Here is a 24,856-nt window from a genome sequence, read left to right as displayed (position 1 = left end):
TAGCAAGGTAATTGAACAAACAGGATTTTTGTTTTTTGCTCAAATCAGTCCCTCCTGTTACTAAAGCCAGGACCAAGGCCTGTTGCCCCACACCACGGCCACCAGCACCAAGTGTGGTACTTCAAGGCTGGGATGCCAAGCCATGTACACAATGAAAGGAAGGAAGTGAAATGCCCTTACTATGCCTGCGGGTGCAGGATGGGCTAAATACAAGTATCTTAGGCTGCATCTAGACTTCTGTGTCCAGATTTGGGTCCCAGGAAAGACATTGATATGACCAATATCTTCTGAGCAATTCAGCAGAAGGCCACCAAGAAGATCATCCAAACTTATCATGGAGCAACTGATAGATATTCCTAGCAAAGCTCTAGGCCAGCCCACAGGCCTGCACCGCACAGCCTCCTCAAAAACCCAGGCTGACAGCTTCTATTCTTCCTGCAACCCCCAACCTCCTCTGCCTTAGGGGAGACGGCCCCCTCCTCTCCAGCCATCCCTCTTTCCCAGGCACCACAGCTCAGGTACTACTTTCCCGGGTACCACAGTGTTATGGTTTGAGAAACCCATAACAATTTATTATCATTTAGACAATTATTCTATCACCCGATGACCCCTCCCCACCCAGGAAGGGGAATCGGGGAAAATAAGGAAACATGAGGGTTGAAATATAAATAGATTTAATAGGATAAGACTAAATAATTAACAATAATACTAAAGAACCACTATTGATCCTGACACTAATATAAAATATACAAGAATTATACTCAAACAATTCTATCAGTAGGAAGCTGTGCACTCCCAGGAGTGCACAGCAAATGTCGGACATTGCAAACGCTGCGGCTTCGGGAGGAAGAGAAGGGCTCAGCGGTCCAGCACTGGGGCAAGAAGTTCTCCATACCGTCACCATCAAGGGAGAGAGAGCACTACGCACCAAACTTTCCAATTTATATTGAATGTGACGTTCATAGTATGAAATAATCCTGCTGGCCAGCCTGTGTCAAGTGCCCAGGCCTCGTTCCTCCTCATCCCTGCATCTGGCAAGGCTTGAAAACACTGAGACCTTGAAGCCCACATAGCCCAGCTGGCTATAAAGTAAATCTTTTCACTAATGCAGACATTAGAGTCTTCTAAAAGCGCAGTTTTCCCCAGCATTAGAAGATAAATTAGCCCTGCATTGCTCAAACCCGGGCACCCAGCACCACGGTGGCCACCGCATCTTCCTCCTCGTCCGGCTGACACCTTCCTCAGCCAGCGGCGTTAGCCCCATGCCCGGGTGTAGATTAGCCCAGGAGAGGTGCCCTCGCCCACCAGTACACAAGCAGGTATGGACTTACTTAAGGCACCAGCAAGGTGGGAAAGGTAGAGGGGACACAGGCCAGGTGAGGATGCTGCAACACCCCCTTTTTGGCCCATCACTCACGCAAGGCACCACCCGCCCTCGCCGCCGACGCTTCCACTCGCCCGGCGGGCGAGTGGAAGCGTCGGCGGCGAGGGCGGGTGGTGCCTTGCGATGGGCTCGTATCGGTGGAGGACCCGGCGGCGCAGATCGAGCCATGGCCACGCCGCTCGCCCCGGCGCCGCGCAGGCTCCTCCCTTCGCCCCGCACCGTAACCTGGGCCGGCGGCGGCGGAAGGCGCTCGGTGGGGGCGGGCGCCCCTGAGCTTTGTCTTCCAGCGGCGGCCGAACGGATGGCGGAGCCGGTAAGCAGCATCCCAACCACCCACCCCCCCGCGGTGAGAGGGAGAGAGGGGCAGGGAGATGCCCCCCACCCCCGCCGCCTTCATCCCGCTGCTTTGCGGTTCCTGCGGGAAGAAGGAGAAAGAAACGCCGGGGTCGGGGAGCGGTGGGAGCCCGGTACGAGCTCCATCAGCCGGGCTCGGCTGGGCCAATGTCGCCGGTGAGCGATGGGTCCGGGTCGTCCCCGCCCCGGGTGTCAGGTGCCGCCGTCCCCGGGGAGGCCTGTCGGGAATCGCCCTCCTCCAGGCAGGGCGGAACTTCGGGTTAGGGACATCCTCAGGGAGCCGGGGCCAGGAGGAAGAGAGGGAGCAAGCTCTGGGTGCGGGGAGGCAGCCTGGGCATCATGGTGTCACCGGCAACTTCTGGGGAGGCGGGGGAGCGGCGAAGCTGGGCTGGGTAACGCTGCCCGTGGCACTGCGTCTACAAAAATGGGTGGTTAGAGCACGGCGGGGAGCAGAGTCCAGAACGGTATCGTCTCTCGGAGAGAAACACTTATAGCAGTACTCTGTTTTTAAACGATTTCCATATACATGTGAAAGGTTATCATCGGAACAGAAACTGAAAGGATGCAAAAAAGAAAAAACACAACACATTGTGGTCGTTGGGCATCTGTAGCTCTCTCATAAGCTATTTCTGCTCAGGTATCTCATTTTGTACCTACCTCATTTTGGCCTCTGTAGAATCTAAGGCGTCCCTCCGAAGTGCACCGAGGAACGTAATTCACTTCTCTCACACATGGATGCACCGTCCTGTTTCAGAAGGGTGGCAAAAAGTCCCTTCTGGGGGATTTCCTCTTGGTCTGGAATACTTTTTATTTCACATGCACGTGGTTCTGAATGCTTGTCTGAGAACTCACGGGTGGAAAAAACACACCTTCTGCTAAGAATGAAAAGTGGTGAGCTCATGAGTTCTTGGAGGGACTGTAGTTCCCAGGGAGTTCATTCCTCAGGCAAAGACCGGCTTTGAGAAAGTTCTGTCTCCACAGAAGTGGGTTTTCTCCTCATTGCAGGCTAAAGTGGTTGACTGTCCAAAGCTGTAGCTAATACATGTATTTGACAAATTGCCTTAGACCATCAGGTCCTAGAAAATAGGACAGAGGCCCACGACTCCGTGAAATATTCCTGGGAGAATGGAGTCCAGGTTTGTTGCTGAGGGTGTTGCTGAGGCAATATATTGTGTTACTCTGTAGCAGCTGGATTTCCTGACCTGCTAAATGGAGTGCTGCCTGGTATATTGCATGTCTAGGTGCTAAAGGCATGAATAACTAAACCAAAGGCCAGTGTTGTCAAGTCCAGAGCCTCGTAGATCACAGGAGAGTGTAGGAAGCATTCCTCCCAAACCCTGTGTAATTCTGTACCTGCAAATTTCATAGTTACAGTTTTTAAATAGTATTTTAAAAGGCTGTAAGTGCAGGGGGGTTATTTTGTAGTATTATGTTTAAAATTAGGGTTCAGTGTCTTGATCAATCCCACAAACATATGTGTTAATGATATTGCCGTGAGGATACTGCGAAGACATTTCTCATGAGTTTTCTTTACGTGCATGAGGTTTGCTCAAGGTCATGCCTTAAGGCATTCCCTGTAAGTTAATCACCAGGCGAGGAAGAGTATAGCTCAAGGTGAGGGCTGTCGTGAAATCTTCAACTGCTGAGGGAGTGACAAGGTGACTTATGCATGAAGACACTGAGCAAATGCTGTATAAAAATAAATATTTGGTCTCTGCTTGCCAGATATATGCATAATGGCGTTTTTTCCTCTTCTTATCTGACTCCCGAGATTTTATTACTGTTTCAAAGGTTACATTTCCAGTTTGTGTTCTGGAACTTAGTTTGCTGTCTTGTAATGAAAGTCTTTGTATAATTTTAATAAATATTTAACATTTAGATTGCCATACCAGAAAACATATTTTCTGGTCATAGTTTCCAATATAAATAGAAGTATCAGTCTGTGAAAGAAATCAATCGTGCTCATACAGTTCCTGAATGATCCCTGTGTAGTGACTTAGATGCACAGGCATCCCTTTTATAAAAATCCAGCATTTTCAGTCTTACGCAAATGATGATGCCTCATGGTAATCTGTGAGTCAGGCATCTGCTCAGACACAACCCGTTGCCTACCACTTCCTACTGGCAGCTCCAGATGACTCACGGTTCAGCACACAACATCAGGGAGACCGTGGGCTCACCACGTAATCAACTAGAAAGTATCGTCCTCTTTTAGCTTCTCTGTCTGGTTTTCACTGACTTTCAGAGATATCTGTCTCTCTCTGTTGATACAGAAAGGAGCCTGGATAGGCTGCAAAGGTCATCGGACTCGTCCTGAAGGGAAAAACAATTAATTTGGAAATAGGCTCAAAGGTAGTCTGTGCATCTCTTCACTGGGACGAAGAGCCTGTTGGCCTGCAAGTGGGTAGAATGTTAGCCACAAGTCATCGCGCTCAGCTCTGATATTCTGGATAATTCCGCTGACTTTCAAGCAGCCCTATGAGCTGGCTGCATTACAGTCAGTGCTGCTATAAAACATGTGCTTATCATTGTCAAACTGAGCAACCTTCTAAAAGAAAAACCAAACATTGTAACTATCCAAGTAGAAAAATTGGTCTAAAGCACACTGAATTCTTTTCATAGCCAGGCATTCCTGCTTGGCTTTGGTGTTTTGTTTTGATTTGTTTTTTTTTCCATCTCTTCATGGCATGAGACATCCCGAATCATCTAGGATAGGGCAGGAGGTCAAAGACTTCATTATGAAATCAGCTAACCGTATTATCTTAATATAAGCATTGCACTGCAGAAACATGCCAGATTACGTGGTAGTTATTTGTACTGGTTGACCACACTCCATCCTGTAGGTAATATCGCTATCCATTTTTTATCTGCACTTTGCTTACTTAACCATTAACGTACAAAATAGCGAGAACCCATTGAACTGATGCCCCAAATTATTTTTTCTAGATTTGAGGCCACAAGGCAAGCGTCATTCCTTATAGGCAATTCAGATGAACTGTGAATTTGTATGTCAGAAATGTCAATTAAATTCTTTTTTTGTCAGCTATATTGTGAACCATAAGAAGACAGACAGAATAGGAATTTGTCATCAGACAGAAAAGGAAATTAATTGCTGCAACTGGTTGCTCACCCAATTAACAAATGTCCGTATCAGAGGTTATGGAGTCTGAAAGTGCTACAAAATTAAGTAGCAAATATTGCCAGAAAAAAATCATTGCCTTTTACAGGAAGAATAGGAAGGTTCTTAACCCTTCTCTCCTAGGGACTTTGCCTCTGAGAGAAACAGGGCTACAGGCAGAAAAACCTGTGAAACCTGAGGGTATGCAAGGAGTCATGCTTGCTTTGTTTCATGGAAGCCTATGAAGTGTTGCAGACCTCTGTGCTGATTTTAGCCTCTCATTTGTTTCCCTTAGCAACACAGCTTCTTGTCTTCATGCTGCAAGTTAGTTTTATCAGTGATGTTACGTATTGGAGCAAATTATATATAACAACAGTTATTGCTTTTCTTTGTGACCTCTTCTGCCTTACTGTGCCCTGCTACGCTAATTTTGATGGGGGATTGTCACAGATTTCCCAAAGGAAGGAAATGGCACTGTTTTTCCACGCAACCTCTAGAACATCCTTTTAGTGGGTCACTGGAAAGATGCTGTTCTGTGTTGCATAAGTATATTTCAGTGGCTGCCTAAGAAGGCTATTGCTTGTAATCCGAGACATTCTAACATTGGTGATACTTTATCCATTATGTTAAAAATGCTTTTCTGCTGAAACTGATTGGTGTTACCAGAACAGGGAGATGGAGGGAGGGATTGTGTTTTGACACGAGAAACCACAAGAGAAAGAGCTGTCAGCAGTTCACAGATGCATGTTTCAATGTCCAATATTTCCAGCCTGGTTTCCAGGACATTCTCTTAAAAGTGACTAACGTCTTTGTCGACAGAGCATATTAATAAATTTGGTAGCGAGCCATCACCTATGTGTATACAGCTCAAATGCACAGGGTTATGTTGTAGTAGCACGGACATACTAGATCTTGACTGCAAAACAGTCTGTATAAAAATGGGTAAGAAAATAGGTGAAGGTCGGCTCTGAAGCAATGGGAAAAGCCTGTAGGTTCTACATTCATATTCTCTGTAAAAGTCAGGGTCTTGCATGTGTCATTTTGGACGTTATCTGCATAGTAGTTTATCAGAGTCTTAGCAGACCCAGTAGCAATCTAATTCTATTGATGTACCTTCTTAATGCAGTAATGTTTCTGTCTGTTCCAAATGAAAAACCTTTCTAGAAAACAATGATATTTAAGTAGGTACGTTAACTGACTGCAGTCCTCCAAATATTTGCAGAACAATTTTAAAAGACTTCAAATCATTATTCTTACTTTTTTTAACTGTGAGAAAACACCCACATTTTCTTTAGATGAAAATAAATCTCAATTTTGTGATGTAAGATACAGCACTGAGTGGTGTAACCATACCAGGAAGACTTGGGTTTGGCAGATCTGAGCATGGAGGATCTCCTCTGCACATAAGGAGGTGAAGATGCTGCTGTCTGTATGCCACTGGCACAGTCTGCTGGGAGCTAGGTGGGACTGGTCCTTCACAGTAGGTGAAAAAGACGATATAACCTTGACCCCCTTCTAGAAGACACGATTGTATAGCTCAGCAGCTGCCTCTGGGAACTAGTGGGGCCTGAAAGGAAGTCTTGGCAATGCTATTTAAATGGATCCATGGAGCTAAGGGTCAGTATTAAAATACGAACAATTACTGAGACAGGCTTTTCTAGAGCCAAGCTTGGTAGCTCCTACTATGAAGAGCAACTTCTCCAACGAAAGGTGTGAGGTTCTCAGCAAGTGTCTCCTTGCAGTACTTCTCTCCATTGAAAGGCCCTTCTCTTGGTTTTGGTTAATTGGTATTTTTCTGTGCACAAGAGAATGATCTTGCCATGACATTCAGTGCTTTGTTGTTTGAGTTTGTTTTTTTTTTTTCCAGAAGAGACTACTTTACTACACAAGCTGAATCACTTGCTATAACGGTGAACGGTTGTTTCAAAAACATGTTGACAGATGAACATGCTGTTTCTTTTTGCAGAGAACCAACAGAAGGCAGTTTGCTATCTAGGCTCGTTTTTAGCATATTTTATACCAAACCCAAGTGTGTGTATAAATGATTATGTGCTGTGCCAATACGCAGCATGGCATTTCAAAAAGAGCTGAATGAGTTAGGTGCCTGTATATCTAACCTATTTTTCACAAAATTCACTTGAACAGCCACTTCAAAGTACAAAAATATAGGTATCATGGGTGACGACTTACCATGAAACAGTCCTTTATCTTCATCTGCCAATCACTGGATATTCCCTGTTTCAAATTTGTTGAGATAACTTAGTTCCATTATGGGCAATTAAAACCTGGGTTTTGCACTTGCTAATTTGGTTATTTTAATGAGGCAACCCTTTATGGTTTGAGGCACACCTTTATTCTAGGATTCTATAATCATGACTCTTCACAGTGTAGTAAAACAGAGTATTTCTGGTTTAACTTCTTATTACAGTATTAAAGTAAGCTTCTTTTTCTTTTATCCTAGGATGAATGCAGAACAGTGCTCTCAAGAGTAGCTAGTAAAAAATGGAACTGTGACACATTTTAGCTCTTATATTAGCAAATATTTCTAGATACACTGTAAGGATCCTGATCCCAATGAACTCAAGTGAATGATTTTGATGGGAACCATATCTGGGCTTTACATTCCACCAAAATATCAAACAAAAGGATGAGTATATCTGAAATAACCCACTAATAAAAAATATGCGAAGAATAAATCATTGCTGATGCCCCAAGTCCCTGTTATTTTTTTTAACAGAACCTAAGCTTTGAATGCAAAAAGTGCTTTGGAAAATTGTAGCAGTGATCTCTTTAATGCAGCTTTTTAGTAAGGCCAATAGTCAAAATCCTGACAGGTGTTGCTGACAACAGTGAAGGCAATGTGTTATGATGAATTCCCTTGGAATTTAAAAACACATTACAAAGGGAAAACTAATGTTTCAAAGTAATTAATAATGTTTCAAAATAACTAATAATGTTTCAAAGTAGCTAATAATGTTTCCCCATAACTAATAACAACCTTTCAATGTGACTAATAACAATGGTTCAAAGTAACTAATGTTACAAAGTGGAAACTAATGATTAAACTAGTACTTACTGAAGTTAGGCAGTTTCTTGTTTAAAAATCTAAAAAGCTCCTTCAACATTTAAAAACCTCTTCTGAAGAGCTGAAGAAGGAAAAGCAGCCTCAAGATGATGATAAGGACTTGAAATTCAGTCCTTGTGCTCTGCAGTCAGCTCATTTCTGGGAGGCACCGGTACTCTGAGCTCCTCTTTGGGGCTCTAGAAGGTTTAAGGAACACGAGTCCCGCTAGGGTACCACCAGTCACTGGGTACATCCTTTGGCAGAGAATGGTCCATGCTTGGCTTTGTTGTCTGGTCCAGCCGTCTCACATGGGCAGGTTACTTCAGTGAAGGACTTACACTAAACAGGCCTTGCTGTGTTGCCATGTGTACCACATTTTGCTGCCACAACTAATTAGCTTTGCAAACTTAGCTGGGTTGTACCTCCCTGCCTCGGAGCACAGGCAGAGGGGCTCTTGTTTGGTCACTTCCAGCTGTACTGGCAATTATTTGAACCACGCCAGCATGCACCGAACTGTGAAGGCACTGGAGAATTCGTGATGGATTTTGATATTATACCTCTCAGAAAACCGTGGGAGTCTGTGTATGCATTCTCCAGATCTTCTTATCCCACCTCTGTCTTATTAGCGTATTCTTGGGGTACTTGATATGCCTTGATACACTTATTCTGTCTCCTCTACCACTATTTGCTTATACTTTTAGGTTAAAATTGCGCTCTTTGCTTTTCACTGCCCTGGTACTCGGTACCATCCTTGTTAGTGTGAACAGAAAGAATTACTCTCAGTGTCATTCAAAATGTCAATTTTCTTTCTTTGCTCTGTTTCTGTGTCTGAGGGCCTTTGACTAAATAAAGCTGGATTTTACAAAGGATTAATGCCTAGTATAATAAGCTGGATCATGCAGGAAAACAAGTGGGTTTTGAGGAAGAAATGGGATTTGATGAGGAGTGCCATCAGCAATGAAGTCAAGAAATATTTCTTAACTGTTGAATGGATGTTAAATTCTTATATTCTGATAACAACTCTCAGAAAATCCATCATTAGAAAAAAACTTGATTTGCATTCTAAATGTCCAGATACTTCTTTTTAATCAGACATTATCAAACTCTAAGTTAGTTGGAGTGTCTGAAATTGAAAGGCAGAAAAATGCATGTTTACTCTTAGAATTTAGAGCACTTTACACTCTAATAGACTAAGACAGCTCCAAGCTAGCATTGCTACTTATCCCCTGTGGTTGGGGTTGGAGTGTAGTTCACTGTATTAGCATAACTCTTTTGTATATGTGAATATAATTAGGTTCTGTTGCATACGGAGGTTTGACATTTGACTTTCTCTTTGCTCTTGTAGAGTGAAATATGAGTGTGTACTTCCAGAAGAAAAATAGTACCTCATCAGAACTGGGCAATTCTTGTAGGCGCTGTACAAGCTCATGGGGTGCATTTTCAAAGCCAGCTCATATCAGTCTAGGGCAGCGATGCTGCAGAAAGGGCCAGTGTTTTGCTGGCTTCATGTTTCTGCCACCTCCCTTACAGTCTGAGTCTGAGGAGGAAGTAATTAATTTTGAAAGTCCATTTGATTTTAATTTGGATCAGATACAACTTGCCTTGAAGTCACTGGTGTCAACAAAGTGGAGGTACAAAGAAGCCTGATGGGGGGAGAGGAGCCCCTTGGCAGTGTCATGGCCTTTGACCAGCTGAAGGTGACTGTGAAGCTGTGCCAGGAGGAACATTATGCACAGGGGCATTCCAGGGAGCCGACAGACATGCCCGCGGTGGTGTTTTTAGTAAAGCTTAACCTTTTGCATTTTAATGATTAATGATTTATAATTCTGGCCAGTGTGTCCACGTGTTAAGGATAATATATTGGAGTGCACTCATAAGACAGCCCACGTTCTTTTTAGCATTTTTCTTTTTTAAATTGTGCTGCCACCTGTAATAGCTAATTTATTTGAGTCTTATTTCACATTTTTGTAAAAGGAATATAAATTCATCCCAGTAGTTCTTCTTTATTTATGGTGTCTGGTTTTAATGTGCTCCTGAAACTGACTTAAAAAGTCAGTTTCCTCTTTTATTTGCAGCGATTCTTCTGCTAAGCTCTTGCACTGTGGCTTGGCTTCTTCTCTCTGCAGAGCTTCTTCAAAGCTCTGACACAATTTTGAGGAACTGTGAGTTTCTGCTGCTACCAGATGTCTCCTCTTTAAAATACCTGCTATTACACTTTTTTTTCCCTTAGTTTTAATGCTTCTTTAGGTTAAAAATACCACTGAAATAACATATTTATAATTTTATTATGCTTAGAGACCAAGATGAGAAATCTTTGCAAGTAAAGGGTTCCCTGACGTCTTCCTATGCCAGTTCCAAAGAAATCTTGACCGGGGGATACCACAGACTTCTTTAACAAAGACTTCTTTGGGAATACTAGCCCCCCCAAAACAAACAAACAAACAAACCCACAACCCCCAAAAAAATGAAAAAAGCCCACACATCAAAAAAAAAAAAAAACCACAAAAAACAAAACCCCACCAATTACTGGCTTTTGTGTTTCTCACTTGCTGCACTAACATTTTTCCACTTACCTACTGGCGAGGCTGAAAGGTCTTCAAGGTGTGGTAGCAGCTGAAAGAAGCATATGATCCATATCCTATGTCCTCCATAGGGAAGCATCACAAGAGCATTCTCTGAAGAGTCCGTTTCCTCACCAGATTTTGAAGAAAGTCTGTAATGGAGAAAGTGCTTGAAAAGCTGCTGTCTTGCTCAAAAGCCGCTAATTGAAATAGGCAATTGAACAGAAATGCATTTCTGCACCCTTTACTTTTGAACAATATTTTTTTTTTTTTGATAAATTGAAGACTAGAGTATTTTTCAGATTGTCATACTTGAATTCATACTTTAGAGCAACACTAGCCTCCCATTCAGCTATTGCAGATCTCCTAGTTGCTTCTAGGGGAAATAAAAAAAAATTCATGTGATGGATAAGTGAGTGAATAAAGGGTTTCAAAATCTATGCTTTTTAGCTCTGAGATATTTCTTTAAACTGTTACTCCTGAGCCACACAAAGCACGTGAATGCAGAGTCTCTTATTGAAGATTTTATTTCTGCTTAGATTCTGAGTCGCAGCGGCAGAGGACTAACATGAGCTCTGCACTGGCCAAGCTTTTAGCCCTCACCTTTCACAGTCTACCAACACATCGACAGTGGTCCTGCTGAAGAAGGGTTTCAAGCGGAACTAGCCATAAGGCAGTATGTTTCTTGGTGCAGGCTAAAGCAAAAATATTTAATTATTGTTGTCCCATGGGTCCTTTCTGCAGTCTGTGAATAGGCAATGAATAGGCTCTCCTGCCAAGCTGATCATTTATACCAGAGCTCCATCTATGTAAAATTAAATTGCTTAGAGAACCATTTCCATTAGCGCTGCAACCAGAACTAATGTTGATGCCTTGGGTGCATAAGCCATGCTCCACTTTTTTTGTCACAAATTGTGACAGCATTTTGAATACCTTAATTTGAAAAAAGCAGGTCTTGAAATTGAATTCAAAGACCTGTGACATACCTGACGATGAGAATAAAAACCTTGAAAATGGAAAGCATGGGTGTAAAATGAAGCAAGAACATACTCATTGAGATTGTGAGGTCATATGTAAAAGCAGAGTAAGACGGAATTAATAAGGCAGAAGGAGCATACCAGTAAGGGCTTTTACAAGTAAAACAGGATGGGTCTGATTATTTTAAAGAAAGGGTATTACTTGAATGAATTTCATGTCTTCTGAATATTTGCACTAATTGTTAAAATTAAAGACAGATCTAATAGATACTGTTAGTTCTTGGAAAAAAATGAGGGAGACAGAAATACAGAAACCAATACTTGAGAAATGCAGCCAGCTAAAAACACGTTAGGGTTGGTTTTCTCTAACCCAGAGCCCTCTGTCCTCTAGAGAGAGGTGTGCTGAGAAAATAGCTTTGCTGAACCCACTCTTTATGCTTTTACAAAAGCATAAGGCGTATTTATTGCAATACATAAAGTGCCTTCAACATTCAGGATCAAATTTGTTTAGATTGAGTGCACGGAAGTGAAAAACCACATTAGGAGCTTCATTTTTGTATTTCCGTTAAAATATAAATAATTGATTTCCCTTTCAGATGTTTGTTGGGTTGGGTTTTTTTTTGCTGATGACCACACCATGTCTAAATATTTGTCTTTACTGGTTCAGAGCTGTGCAAGAAGCAATTACTACCAGTTGATTCATCAGACTTCATCATATTTTGAGTGCTGTTGAAATCAGCAAGCTGTGCACGTGGAACACGTGGTGCTTGAAATATTTTCTCTGCTTTATGTTACTGATATGAGTTTTTATGCTAAGTTTTATTTTTAATTATAGGCTTAGCAGGAAAAAAGATGTCAGATTCACACTGTTTATAAATATGTTTGTCAAAACATACGCTCAAGGAAACACAGATTCTGTGGTTAGTCTTTGACCTTTGAGTTTTTTCACTTTCTGCTCAAAAGTTGAGGTTTTTTTAAGTTGCTGTAAAAATTGTAAAAATAATTCATTATATTGTGTTCTAACCCACTGTAATAACATTAGAAGAGGTCAGATAGTCTGCAACTCTTCTGTAAGCCCCCATGCATTCCCATTTTAAATTTTAGATGCCTGGTAGATTTTAGATTGTTATTAAATATGTAAGTACTGTGATACCGAAGTAATGAGTCGGTGCAGGCATGCAAATTTATGTGACATTTGAATGTATTTCTAGTCTGAATGACTTGGTATATTTTTTCCAGCACACGACCACAATCAATGTATCTGTGTTCAAGTTTTCCTTGGGCTAATAAACCCTGAGACAGCTGACTGCAAATCTTGAGTGCTGGATTGATACCGCCCTTTGTAGTCAGATGGAGACTTTGGAGGGAAAGAGCGATCTCCTTGGTTTGCAGACAGAGAACAACATGGAACAACCATTCACTGTCAGCTCCTTGGTATGTATGACAAAGAAATGCTTTGATGGTTGAGCACCCTCTCTTTCAAATAGGACACAATTCAAGAGAGCTGTTAGGCAGCCTTTGCTGTCAGCTACAAGGGTCTCTTCCTGCACTCTGCCAGTTCCTCCCATGTTCTGCCCAATGGGTTTGTTGGAATTTATTTTATTTCTACATACAGGGTTTATGGGGTTTTAGCTTGTTTCAGTCATCAGGTTTTTAAGAAGTTGAAGTGAACATTTTGAATAGATACAGTAAAAATTTTCAAAGAGGAAGCAACTTGCAGTAGCCAATTATTTAACTACTTAACAGGAAGGTAATGATTATAGCACGCAGCTGTGCTTCTTCTCAGGGGAGTTCATTCTAACTTTTTAGGCTTCAGCTGCCTCATTTGAAACTGGAAATGAACATTTGAAGTGAACTGTTGACTGACCAGGCGAACTTACTGCTCTTTGTTAGCTGAACTATACCCAGCAGTCATACCCTATGCGTCGTGGAATAGGAGTATTCAGGCCCTCCACCAAATTATTGCAGTAGCTTGAGGCAGAATCCTGTAGAATTTCATGTATGTGGGATTCTAAAGAGGACACACTCTGTGTTGCCTTTGATCATTTCTACAGGGGTTTACTTAATTTTACCTTGGTTTTTTTCCTGGGATTTTTTTGTAGTTTGAAGATTTGGGGAGGGGGATAAGATCATTTTTTATTTGTAATCACACTCACAATTTATTTGCAATTGAGAAACATGTTGCAATGTTTCAACTGTGGCTACCGGTGGGGAAACCAATGCCTATTTTGAGAAAAAAGCTGAAGATTTCCCTGGAGTTTCTTTCTTGAATGAGATCACTTACTGAAAGTGGAACGTAACATCTGGTTCTCTTTGCTAATCTCTCTGTTCTTTTTCAGAAAAAGCTAGTAGCTATTCCTGACCACACAGACATCTCTGTGACCCCAGAAGAGAGAGTACGTGCCTTAAGCAAACTTGGCAGCAATATCACAATCAATGAAGAGATCACGCCGCGTCGTTACTTTAGATCTGGAGTAGAGATGGAGCGAATGGCATCAGTATATATGGAGGAGGGAAATCTGGAGAATGCTTTTGTTTTTTACAACAAGTTCATAACGTAAGAAACCATTTGTAGTCATTACAACTTATAATTCTGAGTAAACTGAAATGAAGAGCTGCAGTGAAAACAGGGCACCCCTTTAGACTAGGAGAAAAATGTTTAGTGTGTTCTTCCAGAACAGCTTTGTTCTCTGGAGATCTTTATTCTAATCGCAGGCTTTGTTATAATTTCATCTCATCTGTTAATGTAATAGTCTTATCCTTCTATTAACTGCCATGCGTGAACTAACCTAATACACGGAGGTTTAAGTTTATTGTACCAGGCTATACTATGAGCACCGTTTCCCACAGATTATTCTGTATCTATCAGCACATTGGATAAATAAAGTGCATGGCTTAAAAAGCAATGTTTAGATAAGACTTCTGAGCCTTTAATAGTTACGAGATACGAGCGTCCACCAATCTGAAAGATTGCAGTATTGCACAGCACTTAAAAAACATGAAAAAATGTCTTTTTGCCTCTTGTTGCTTTTCTTCCCCAAAAGGATTAAGTATAATTTATTGCTTCTCACAGGAGTATATGCAAAATCCACAATACATATATTCATTGTATGATTATTCTTTCCACCCAAAAAAACAAATCCAGACAGCTTTTATTAAAACTGTCAAAATAGCCAGCTGAAAAATGTATCCGTCGCAGGTTTAAACTTTTTAACTAGCTAGTTTTGCTGTAGAATTGATTGGGTTGCTTCCTTACTTCTGAAAGGGGCTTTTTTAATATGCATATTTTAAAATTTTTATAACAGGATACCTCCTTTCCCCCCCTTTCTTTCCCCATACTCTGAAAACTAGACCAGATCTTTCTTATTCTGCTTGATTTTAAATGGCTGTATCTCTATAAAAAGAGATCCAGACTGGAGGTGAACATTGTACAAACTGCTGAAAAAATGATAGCAGCTGCGTGTTCCACACTCTCTGCAGCCGAGTGTTGCCATAATTTAGATGTCTGGGTAGGTCAATAATACAGCTGTTAGCTATGCAGCTTGGTCTGGTAAAAATAACTGCTTTGATGATAGTCAGTGCTGCATTCTCGACTTCCCATTTAAGATTCAGCATTTCAGCTAAGGACCGATAAAGACAGTAGAAACAGGATGTATTAACACTGGCTAGAGTGGAGGGTGCTTTTGAGGGCTATTTTTAGGTGCTGGCTGTGCTGCTTTTTTTAACCCAACTAATGAAAACCAAAATATATTCAGATGTAGAAAATAATCTTCTGTCATTACCCCATGTGTCCCACACAAGTCTATACAAGAGTTTAAGTGTCACTTTAAAGAAATATGTAGCAACCTGCTCCACGTCATCTGGAATTCAGTGTTTAACAGTTATGTGAAACTGATTTTTCTGTCAACATAGAAGCTATTGTGGATATTCCTCTGGCTACTGAGGTGAACACATGCATGTTTAATTTCCTAGGTTGTTTGTAGAAAAGCTGCCTAGTCACCCAGACTATCACCAATGTGCGGTACCAGAAAAACAAGATATTATTAAGGTAGGGTTATGGTTGCTGGCCTTTAAGAAATGTTTCCCCCAGAATCTCTCCATTCCTTCCCAGCAGTCCTTTTCTCTCCCTGTGCACATAGCCCACATCAGCCACCACAGCTGAATTTATGATACCTTTCTGCAGTAGTCATTCATGTTTTATTTTGGTTTAATCACTTGATCATTAATGGAAATTAAATTATCATCCTAAAGGGTGAACAAGAATGGTCTCTGAGTAAGTTGGTAGATTGTTGGAAACCCAGGTACACCCATTTCTGAAAGCTTACATGTTAAAAATACACTGATTTAACAGTACTTAGAGTTTGATGCTGGTCCCAGTTATGCAAGTAGCTAATGGTCCAAACTGACTATTGCAGAGGGAAAGGCAGGCATGCGGCATTACTGGTGCCTGTGCAGTATTTCCTTACCCTGCTAAATAATCGAAGTATATTTTTGCTTTCTTTATTATCAAATATGTATTTACTTATTTTTTACCAGATTTTTTTCCTCCACCTGTAAATAAAAAAGTTTTGTTTTTTGTTTTTTGTTTTTTTTTTTTGTTAAAAGAGACATTTCAAATACAGCCTTATACTGAGTTTAAAACGTCTGGAATTGCCCAATGAGAAAAAGCATAAGTGTCTCTTGCTTCATGCTGCCATATTTGCATGCTTTCTCTACTGTTGAAGTGGAATAATGTCATACCCAAAGCCAAAATGCTTCATGCCAAATTTTTGACTGTGGCCCACAATCTAGGAAAACATCCCTGTTGAGAAAGAGCATCTGACATACTCCCTCCGATGGCGCTCACTAGGATTAAGCCCATGGTCTCCTTCCCTCCCTACAGCCTCTAAATTATTCTATAGTAATCTCTGCCTTGGGCATTGTTTTTGTTTCATAAAACAAAATCTTTTTATCTGCCAGGGCTGTCACAGGAAGCTACAGGTTGTACTATTTCAGCAAATAAACTTTTTTTCCTCACCTGGAAATGGGCATATGCAGTCATATTTCTGTCCAGAGAGTCCCAGAGAAAAATGTGATGATCCTATCCAAAACGTTGAATGTTGGACTTAGCTTTTTTATAAATTACACCTACAACAAATACGTTAGTCATCACATGCCTGTTAAACAAAACAGATATAACAGATTGCTAGAAAAAGGCCTAATCTTTCCTTGAGATAAGTAGTCATGTTACACCTTTCACTGACATAAATTAATATAACTTTATTGAAATCAGTGTACTACAGAAGTTTCATAAGCTGATGATTTAGCATGTGTTTCTTCCTTTCTTTCCTGGGAGAAAAGCAGTATTTTTTTCTATTTTGTATTTTTTAAAATCTGTATTACAGCTGAGTTTGTTTTCCAGGTGGTTCTTTTAAAAAGTGTAAAGTAAACTTACCTATCTTTCTCTCCCATCCCACCCCAAAGAAATTGAAGGAGGTTGCGTTTCCAAGGACAGATGAATTGAAGAGAGATCTTTTAAAAAAATACAACTTAGAATATCAAGAATACATGCAAAACAAAGTAAGTCTTATACGATTACTAAATTATTGTTGGTATGAATATTTTTCTGTCATTTAAAACTTCTTAAAAAATAAGCAGTGAAATGCCAGTTCTACAAGAACCTAACCATTTCACAGGCTGCTTAGAATGACTTTTCACTTCTCAGAATCTAATCTGTTGGTCATTTGAAAATAAGTAATGGAAGTGTGTGCTTGGAAATAAATGTGCTGTGATATTTACTTAATAACTATCTACAAATATGCAATTAGGTCTTTGGTACACTCTGATCCTGTTTTATAAAAAGGATACCGTTGATACACTTACATGAGTATGAGGAAAAGGTCCCTTGGCTCTGAATGTGCTTAAGTTTGCTTGATCCTGTTTGAGTCTTCAAGTAACTGTAAATACTTGCATCTTGTGTATTGAAGTCACTGAAAAGAGGATCTGTAGTTTTAAAAACTTGTCTTGGAAAGAGCATCTGAGAAAAAACCATCTTTTTCTTTCCTTCCCTTAAAATTGACCTAGGGTATTATGAAAAAAAATCTACAAAAAAACAGGACAAACACCACCACCACCGCAACCCCATATTCCTGTCACCGATTGGTTTGAGGCTTTTTTTCCTGCTCTATTTTGCTTGCGACTTTTAAGAAATGACTTTGCTCTGGTTTTTTCATTTGCTTCTGGAGATGCTTGCTGCTCCCCTTTGCCAGGCTGTTGAAACCTGAAGCTTCCCTTGCAGTTTGTGGAACAGCAGGTGGCCTGGGGACAAGGGGGCATAGACCAGAGTGGAGAAGGCACCTGATGTGCCTGAGGCTGGGCAGGCTCTGCACCAACGCCAGGTCAGGCAGCCCAGGGAAAGCTGAGGAAAGAAAGCAGCAGGAGAAAGTCGACCAACCTATGCAAACAGCAGCGACAAGCAACAGAACCCACTAACAAAACGGATTATGAAATCTATGCAGGAAACCCACGTGCTTGTGGATTTCTTGTTGCATTGAAAATTGTAAGGGCTTACACTTGTGTCTAGTCTCTTTGCCATCACTGTTCTGAAAAGTCTGTTTCTAATGACTTTATTGTAACAGGCAAATGAGGCCGGTGCTATCCCTACTGAAGTGAAAACACAAAGCACCACAGGTGTGCAGATTGGAAGCTTTGTGTTAGGAATTCCTTACTTACTGGTTTTCCTTCCATATCATACTACTTTTGGGGATAGAGTTGTATTTGCCACTTCAGCAAACAGGTTCCAAAAGGCCTAATTTTTAATGCCAGGATTTGATGGTTGTATTAAACAATTGGATTGCTTCTTTCCCTTCATTTTTTGAGGCTATTTAGTGTTCTGAGAATGTCACTATTTTGCATGTGTTTCAGAACAAATGTAGAACTGAATTTCTGAAGAAACTAGAGCATCAAAAGCTAATAGAGGCAGAGAAGAAACGAATCGCACATATGCGGCAACAGCAGCTTGAATCAGAGCAGTTTCAGTTCTTTGAGGATCAACTTAAGAAGCAAGAACTAGCTCGAGATCAGAAAATCAGAGAGAGCATGGTTATGTCTGAACAGATAGATGGAAGTATGCTGTCTTGTATTTCTGTACCGGAGAACAGTTCCTTATCCCCTGCACTGCTTGAGAAAAAAGAGAGGAGCGGCACATCTGGCTGCACTGGACATTCACCTCCAGTAAACCGGGTCTTAAAGCCAGCGGCTACTTTAAGTGCTGTTCAGAGTAAGTGCAGAGATATTGGGGTTTTTTTTCATTCCTTTTTTATTTTACCTGCCTCTTTGCTGCTTATAGCAGTCCACATATTGCATATGCATGTGTATTTCTTCACTGTGAGGATGTCCGTAGTGAAATAAATGTGAACAGGTTGGTGTACACACAACAGTTCCATACAGTTTCTTCATTTTAAGAGAGGGGACTAGTTGCGCAGTTTCACGTTTTCCAGTTGAGTACCAATCAATGGATCTAGAGACTGAGCCTTAGTGTTCCTGAGGAATGAAGTCTGAATCTTGCCGTGGGCTTCAAGGGAACAGAAGCAGAACCTGCAGTGGTTCACCTTCGCCTGGGAGATCGTATCAGATCACTGTCACCTCAGGGGCAGGCTAATGAGCGTATCTTATGGGCTGCTGACCTCAATTTAGGGTGAAGTGCTTGTGCTGTAGATTTATTCTCATTAGAAATCTGTGATGTGGTAAGTATAATTCTTTCACTTTCAATAATTTCCTGTAACTGTATATATCTGGATATATTTCCATATTTTATAGAACTTCACTGTGGTAAGCGGCAAATGCCTTTTTATCTCTCTCTCCTTTTTTGTTTTGTTTTGTTTTTGTTTTTGTTTTTTTCTTATTAGCTCAATTGGCCGAAGCACTCAGAGGTGTCATTTTGCCCAGGGATCTCTGTCACAAATTTCTGCTGCTCGCAGAGGCAAATACAGTAAGAGGAATAGAGACATGTGGAATTCTCTGTGGAAAACTGGTACAGTTTAACCCTCACATTTGTATGGGGAAGACATATTTGATAGTGCTGTATTTTTCTGTAATGTATCGATTTCAGAGCAAAAGCAGATCTAAATGATTAGTCTTTAATATAATCAGTTTCATATTATAACCTGAGTGGTCACTTCAGCAGTTTGGGCTTGCCTTATTAGGGAAACATCTGATCAAAGTACACTGCTGTCATTATAAAATGTAGCAAGTTTTTCAGCATGCTGTGCAATACAGGCTTTTTCGAGTACTTTCTCTGGCATTCATCTAAGGTAAGTGAGGTTTAGTTACAGGACAATGAAATATAAAGACTGTTAGAATCTACTGGAGTCATCAAATTTGTAATGGCACAACAAAACAGAAGAAAATCCCCCCATCAAGCTGTAGAACATCTGATTTCCAGGCTGGATTTTTCCTTTGACCTAGATAACACTTAACATCCTTTCAGAGCAGGGAAAGATGTCATGGCTAATTCTGGCATACAAAGAATTTTAAAGATGACGTCCAAGTGTATTTGAATTGTATAAAGCGAAGAATAGCAAGAGTAGTGATGTTCCAAGTTTCACAGAAAATAATTATAGTATTCTCAAACCCCTTTTTTCATGTTTTTAATTATTTTAAAGGACAACCTTTCCACACTGGTCTCTGAGAACATTTCAATGCAACAATCTCATGTTGTTACTACTACTACTAATGCTAAGGGATATTCTCAGGTGCAGTAAGTCCGCATAGCTGCACTACAATCAGTGGAGCTGTACTGTTTGTTTTAGCTGATAGGCCGACGACTTTCAGATTCTGATTCAGCATTTATTCATTAGTTTCATTTGTTCCGCTCTAAGTCAATGTTTGTTTTACAGACACATAATGAATTTACTATTACTCACGTAATAGTGCCAAAGCAATCTGCAGGACCAGACTACTGCGACATGGAGAACGTGGAAGAACTATTTGGTATTCAGGATCAGTATGATCTCCTCACTTTGGGTTGGATCCATGTACGTATGACTCCCAGATTCTGGCTTTTCTGTATCTGCTCTGCGTACTACATGAAAAAAACCCTGGAAATAAACTGAAGAAATAACTAGACTAACTAAAATTAATTTGCTTGCTTCATTCTAATTGTAGTGATGTAAATGAGCACTAACGTTCTCCACAGATGAGTATTTCTTAATGCAGTTGAGGCGTCCTGTTGACACAATGGGCCTGCTTTTGCCTGTGCAACTTTTGTTTATGTCGATTTAGGGGTATTTTATTAGTCTCTAATGCCATTTATTTTTCTACTGTATTGAAAATTTGAGGGGGGGGTATTGTGTTGTTTAAACTTTATATTAATTTCGCTCTTGGGGATTTTGGACAATCAAGTCCTTTCCCTTTGTCTTGCACTTCTTCATTCCACCTTTCTTCCCTGCCATGATCAGAAAATGGCTTGTACATCTGGTTGTGAATGTGCCTCCAGAAACCTCGTACTGAAAAGCCACCACAAAAATGTAGAATCTGGCTTAATAGGAACATAAGAAACCAACCTAAGGAAATACTGATACTTTCACTTGTTAAAAATTATTGTTCCTTCTTGAATGTATGTCAACCTTGATTTGTAAGAAATATTTCATGATGTTGAGTTTTCCCTTTCTTTTTGTAGACACATCCAACACAAACTGCGTTCTTATCCAGTGTTGATCTTCATACTCATTGTTCTTACCAGCTAATGTTGCCAGAGGCCATTGCAATTGTTTGTTCACCAAAGCATAATGAGTGAGTTCTGATTTTTCTAAGTAATATTTAGATATTTTTCCCTTAGTCCTTATCGTAAAATTTGATCAAACACAAACAGCACATGTAAACTTGGATGCAGGGCAGGAATATTGTATTGTGAGTTTGTTTTCTTTAAGTTGTTTAGACTTGCATTCCAGTCAGTCTCTATGCACAATATTGTTTCTGGCTTCTCTCTCCTCCTCCCTTCCCAGCCCCAGGTTGTAAATTTTATTTATTTCTATACTCTGCTCAACCAAGTAGTAATGACAGGAGCTGTTCTTCTAGAGACCTAATTGCCAGTGCCCTACAACAGACCCATCTTCATTCTGTCTGATGAAGGAAGTGGAGGGGTTAGACGTATTTCTCTAGGATGATGTGAAAATTGCAGTTTGTGGAGTAGAGGGATAAAGATCACTTTTTCAATAATAAGGTCCTGGTTTTATATTTCATAAAATACAACCAATAAGTATCTGGGAAAACCTCGAACTGTGTAAGTATTGATGTGAAGGTTTATAATGGAACAGGTTGCCCAGAGCGGGTGTGAAGCCTATATCCATGGAGATATTCAAAACCTGTCTAGACATGGTCCCGGGCAACCTGCTCAATGTGATTCTGCTGGAGCTAGGGGGGTTGGACTAGACAATCTTCAGAGGTTCCTTCCAACCTCAACAATTCTGTTATTCCGCTTTGGTGTGCTTGGCATTTCAAGGCCCCAGGGCTAACTCCACTGTTTAGACTGTGCATTTCTTCAGCCTTTCTGGCCTTCTGCCTCTGTAGATGACTTCTATGAATCCCATTCTCGTTGCCTAACTTCCTATATGGGCCGTTCACGTAGCAGAGCTGTAAATACAGACTGAGGGGCAAGTGCACAAGCACTAGGCTTTGTAACCCAGAGCACGTCCACACACCTTTTCAAATCTCTGGTCTTCCACATTTCTTTCATAGTTATGCTGATAGGAGTAACAGGTTAGAGTTGGTTACAGGGTATCTATCTGTAACATTTATTAATCAGGTGCTGTACTGTAGTTCTTAGGCACTAATGTTTTTCACAGAAGGGTGGGTTTTCTAATGTGTTATTCAATACTCAAAAGTGTTAGATCATACCTATGCAGCAGTGCATTTTCTTATGCTTTGTATTACTTGATTACCTAGAAGAGTGGGGAGGACATGTACCGTCATTAGTTGTTTACACAGCTAGCTTAAAGGCTAGCTATTCTCTTTTAAGTTGTCCCTCTAGAGTTCAGTGAGTGAAATGCGATGCGGAACACCTAAGTTTCTGTTTTGTATCTGTTCCTGTATGAACTAGCCTGGGCCCTTAGTAGGCTAACCTGCCTAATGGAAATAGTACCAGTACTGTGATTATTTTTTTTTTCCCCCTTCACGTCATCATCTCTTCCTTTACAGGAATACAACTCCCCCTGATTTCAAATGCCTTTAAGAATCTAACTCAGCCATGGCTCCTGGGTTTTGAAGGTCACTGAGCACCATTCTGTTGTCCTTCTGTTAAGCTAAGCAATTTGTATGTGAAACCTCAGACATGTATTATGGGAGCAGACTGTAACGAGAGTTTCAACTTTTGCTTTCCAGCACTGGCATCTTCAGACTTACTAATGCTGGCATGCTAGAAGTTTCTGCTTGTAAAAAGAAGGGATTCCACCCACATACAAAGGACCCTAGGTTATTTAATGTAAGTATATAACACAACATGGTTTTGACTATTTACATTCTCGCCCATGGTTCTGCTGCAAGCAGAAATTAGACATGCTTAGATTTCTTTATAATTTTTCCCGCATTTTAAGAATTCATTACCCTTGCTTCACTGACCAAGGTAGGCAATAGGAGTCTGCTTAAGCAGTCAATAGCAGCCATGAGTGTTACACACTGCCATTCAAATGGTGGCTAACCAGAGGCAGTTATTATCAGTCACCACTTTTACCTGCCTTCAGAAGAAGCAAAAAGCCACAGTTTCAAACAGGAGTTATTCCTGAGCTCTTCAGTTTTTAAACAATGAATTCAGTTCATCTCCCCAACTGTAGTGTCCCAACAGAACATCCCAGCTGCTAAAAAGTGCAGCTATGAGTAGATTAAGCCCTGTTTTCTTCATTGCCTGTAATTTTCCACTGGCTTCTCATAAACCTTTCTCAGTAACTACACTATCTTTTGATGTTTTATGAGCATAGTATGCTATATGGATGGCTGAACAGTATAGTCAGTCATTATTAGAAATGTCACTGTTATCTGGAAGACAGCAATCTTTACCTTTGTGTAATTTTTTTTGGTTTTTTTTAAACGGGGCTCACTTCAAACACCGAGTATCTCGTATATCTCAAAATAAAATGACCAAATGCAGATAAGTAATGCTGAAAGACATTGGAAATTACTTCTTTGTTGTAGGACTCTCCGAATGTCGGTATTACCCCCCAAAAGAAGGAGAGGTTGGGGTTTCTTTGTTTTGTTCTGTTCTTTTATCATTGACTGTAAGGATAATAAGAAGGTAGTCCAACTCTGAAAAATTTTAAGACTTTTGTTCCAGATGGGCTCTTTTCAGCAGTCCTCTACAGACTTAGTTCATCAATGATGTTACAGGCCACTTGAGCTCATTTATAATCATTCGACACGCTGCTGGTATCGCATATCAAACACAAATATCCTTTCAAGTACAATCCCCAAAAGATATTGATCTTCCAACAAAAACAGTAAGATCACAGTCTCATTTCCTGGAAGAAAAATATCAGGGGTGACAATACAGGAAGCCTTGTGAAACCTGACTAAAACAATCCTAATCTGCACCTGGTTTCTGGCAAAACCTCTTCTCCATAGACACAATACAAGCTGATACAATCTAGTCCTAAATGCTAAAAAAAGTTCCATCATGTGGGCAGACACATCTGAAGCCACTGCGGGAAGAGAACAGCTTCACACTTTCCTTGCTGCTGTCCCCCACGCACCTGTTTTAAAGCAGCACCAACACCTTCCTTCTCCATTTCAGGTATCCCGTGCTGTGATACATAAAGGATAGCACAGAACTAGAATCTGTTTCACAGGTTAAGCACTAAACAATATCCTCTTAAAAAGTTATTTCTGACTGGATGTTGTAGTCCTTAATTCAGCAGTCCATACCTGTGACAGTCAGGTTTGCCTGTGAACAGGCACAGTGACAGGTACCGAAGTTGGATAGATAGGCATAGAATTAAGCAGGCTCAAAACTAAAAGGAAACAATAGCCTTCACGCTGTTTTACTGAAATTGATTTCTGTGAGTAATTGGTTGACTTCTTCTGCAGCCATGTACCCATGTGGTCGGGAAAGACATAAAGATAATTGTGCTGGATCTGAGGTGATATGGATGGACGACAGCGATGTTACTATACAAATGGCCAAAACAGAAAAACGGAGTCCTGTTTTTCCTACAATTTCAGAAATGACTTTTATATTTATACATTTTAGATTGAATGGTTTGATATTTATTGCTCTAGCCTGTTTTGGAGTTATTTTGTTGCTCTGTCAAGATGGAGTTCAGCGGCATTACCCCTGAATCTGTAAACAAATCTCACCTATAAAATACAACAATAAAATGAACTTCAAACAACGCTAACTGTGTTGAAGTAAGTAATGTTTCTCTTGTTACT

The 24,856-nt window shown here is 40.6% G+C and overlaps 1 protein-coding gene across 1 annotated transcript; it reads left to right on the top strand.

Annotated features, from left to right (window-relative positions):
- The first annotated feature begins 1,453 nt into the window (after positions 1-1,453).
- Positions 1,454-24,818, top strand: STAMBPL1 (STAM binding protein like 1). The gene is made up of 11 exons (XM_063339220.1): positions 1,454-1,697; positions 12,698-12,892; positions 13,798-14,015; positions 15,431-15,506; positions 16,922-17,017; positions 18,362-18,716; positions 19,345-19,469; positions 20,335-20,472; positions 21,117-21,229; positions 22,817-22,916; positions 24,512-24,818. The coding sequence occupies exons 2-11, from the start codon at positions 12,809-12,811 to the stop codon at positions 24,566-24,568; spliced, it is 1,362 nt and encodes a 453-aa protein (XP_063195290.1). The 5' UTR covers positions 1,454-1,697; positions 12,698-12,808; the 3' UTR covers positions 24,569-24,818.
- The last annotated feature ends 38 nt before the right edge of the window (positions 24,819-24,856 follow it).

Source organism: Chroicocephalus ridibundus, chromosome 6 (genome assembly GCF_963924245.1).
Source record: "Chroicocephalus ridibundus chromosome 6, bChrRid1.1, whole genome shotgun sequence".
NCBI lineage: Eukaryota > Metazoa > Chordata > Aves > Charadriiformes > Laridae > Chroicocephalus > Chroicocephalus ridibundus.
Note: the sequence above shows the minus strand (reverse complement) of the source record. Positions and strands in the feature narration are given on the sequence as shown.

Bases quoted from the DNA above. Each gene is read 5' to 3' on its own strand.
- STAMBPL1 (XM_063339220.1), top strand. From the start codon at position 12,809: ATGGAGACTTTGGAGGGAAAGAGCGATCTCCTTGGTTTGCAGACAGAG. The intron at 20,473-21,116 runs GTACGTATGACT...TTCTTTTTGTAG, and splicing joins TCACTTTGGGTTGGATCCAT to ACACATCCAACACAAACTGC. The intron at 21,230-22,816 runs GTGAGTTCTGAT...TTTGCTTTCCAG, and splicing joins TGTTCACCAAAGCATAATGA to CACTGGCATCTTCAGACTTA.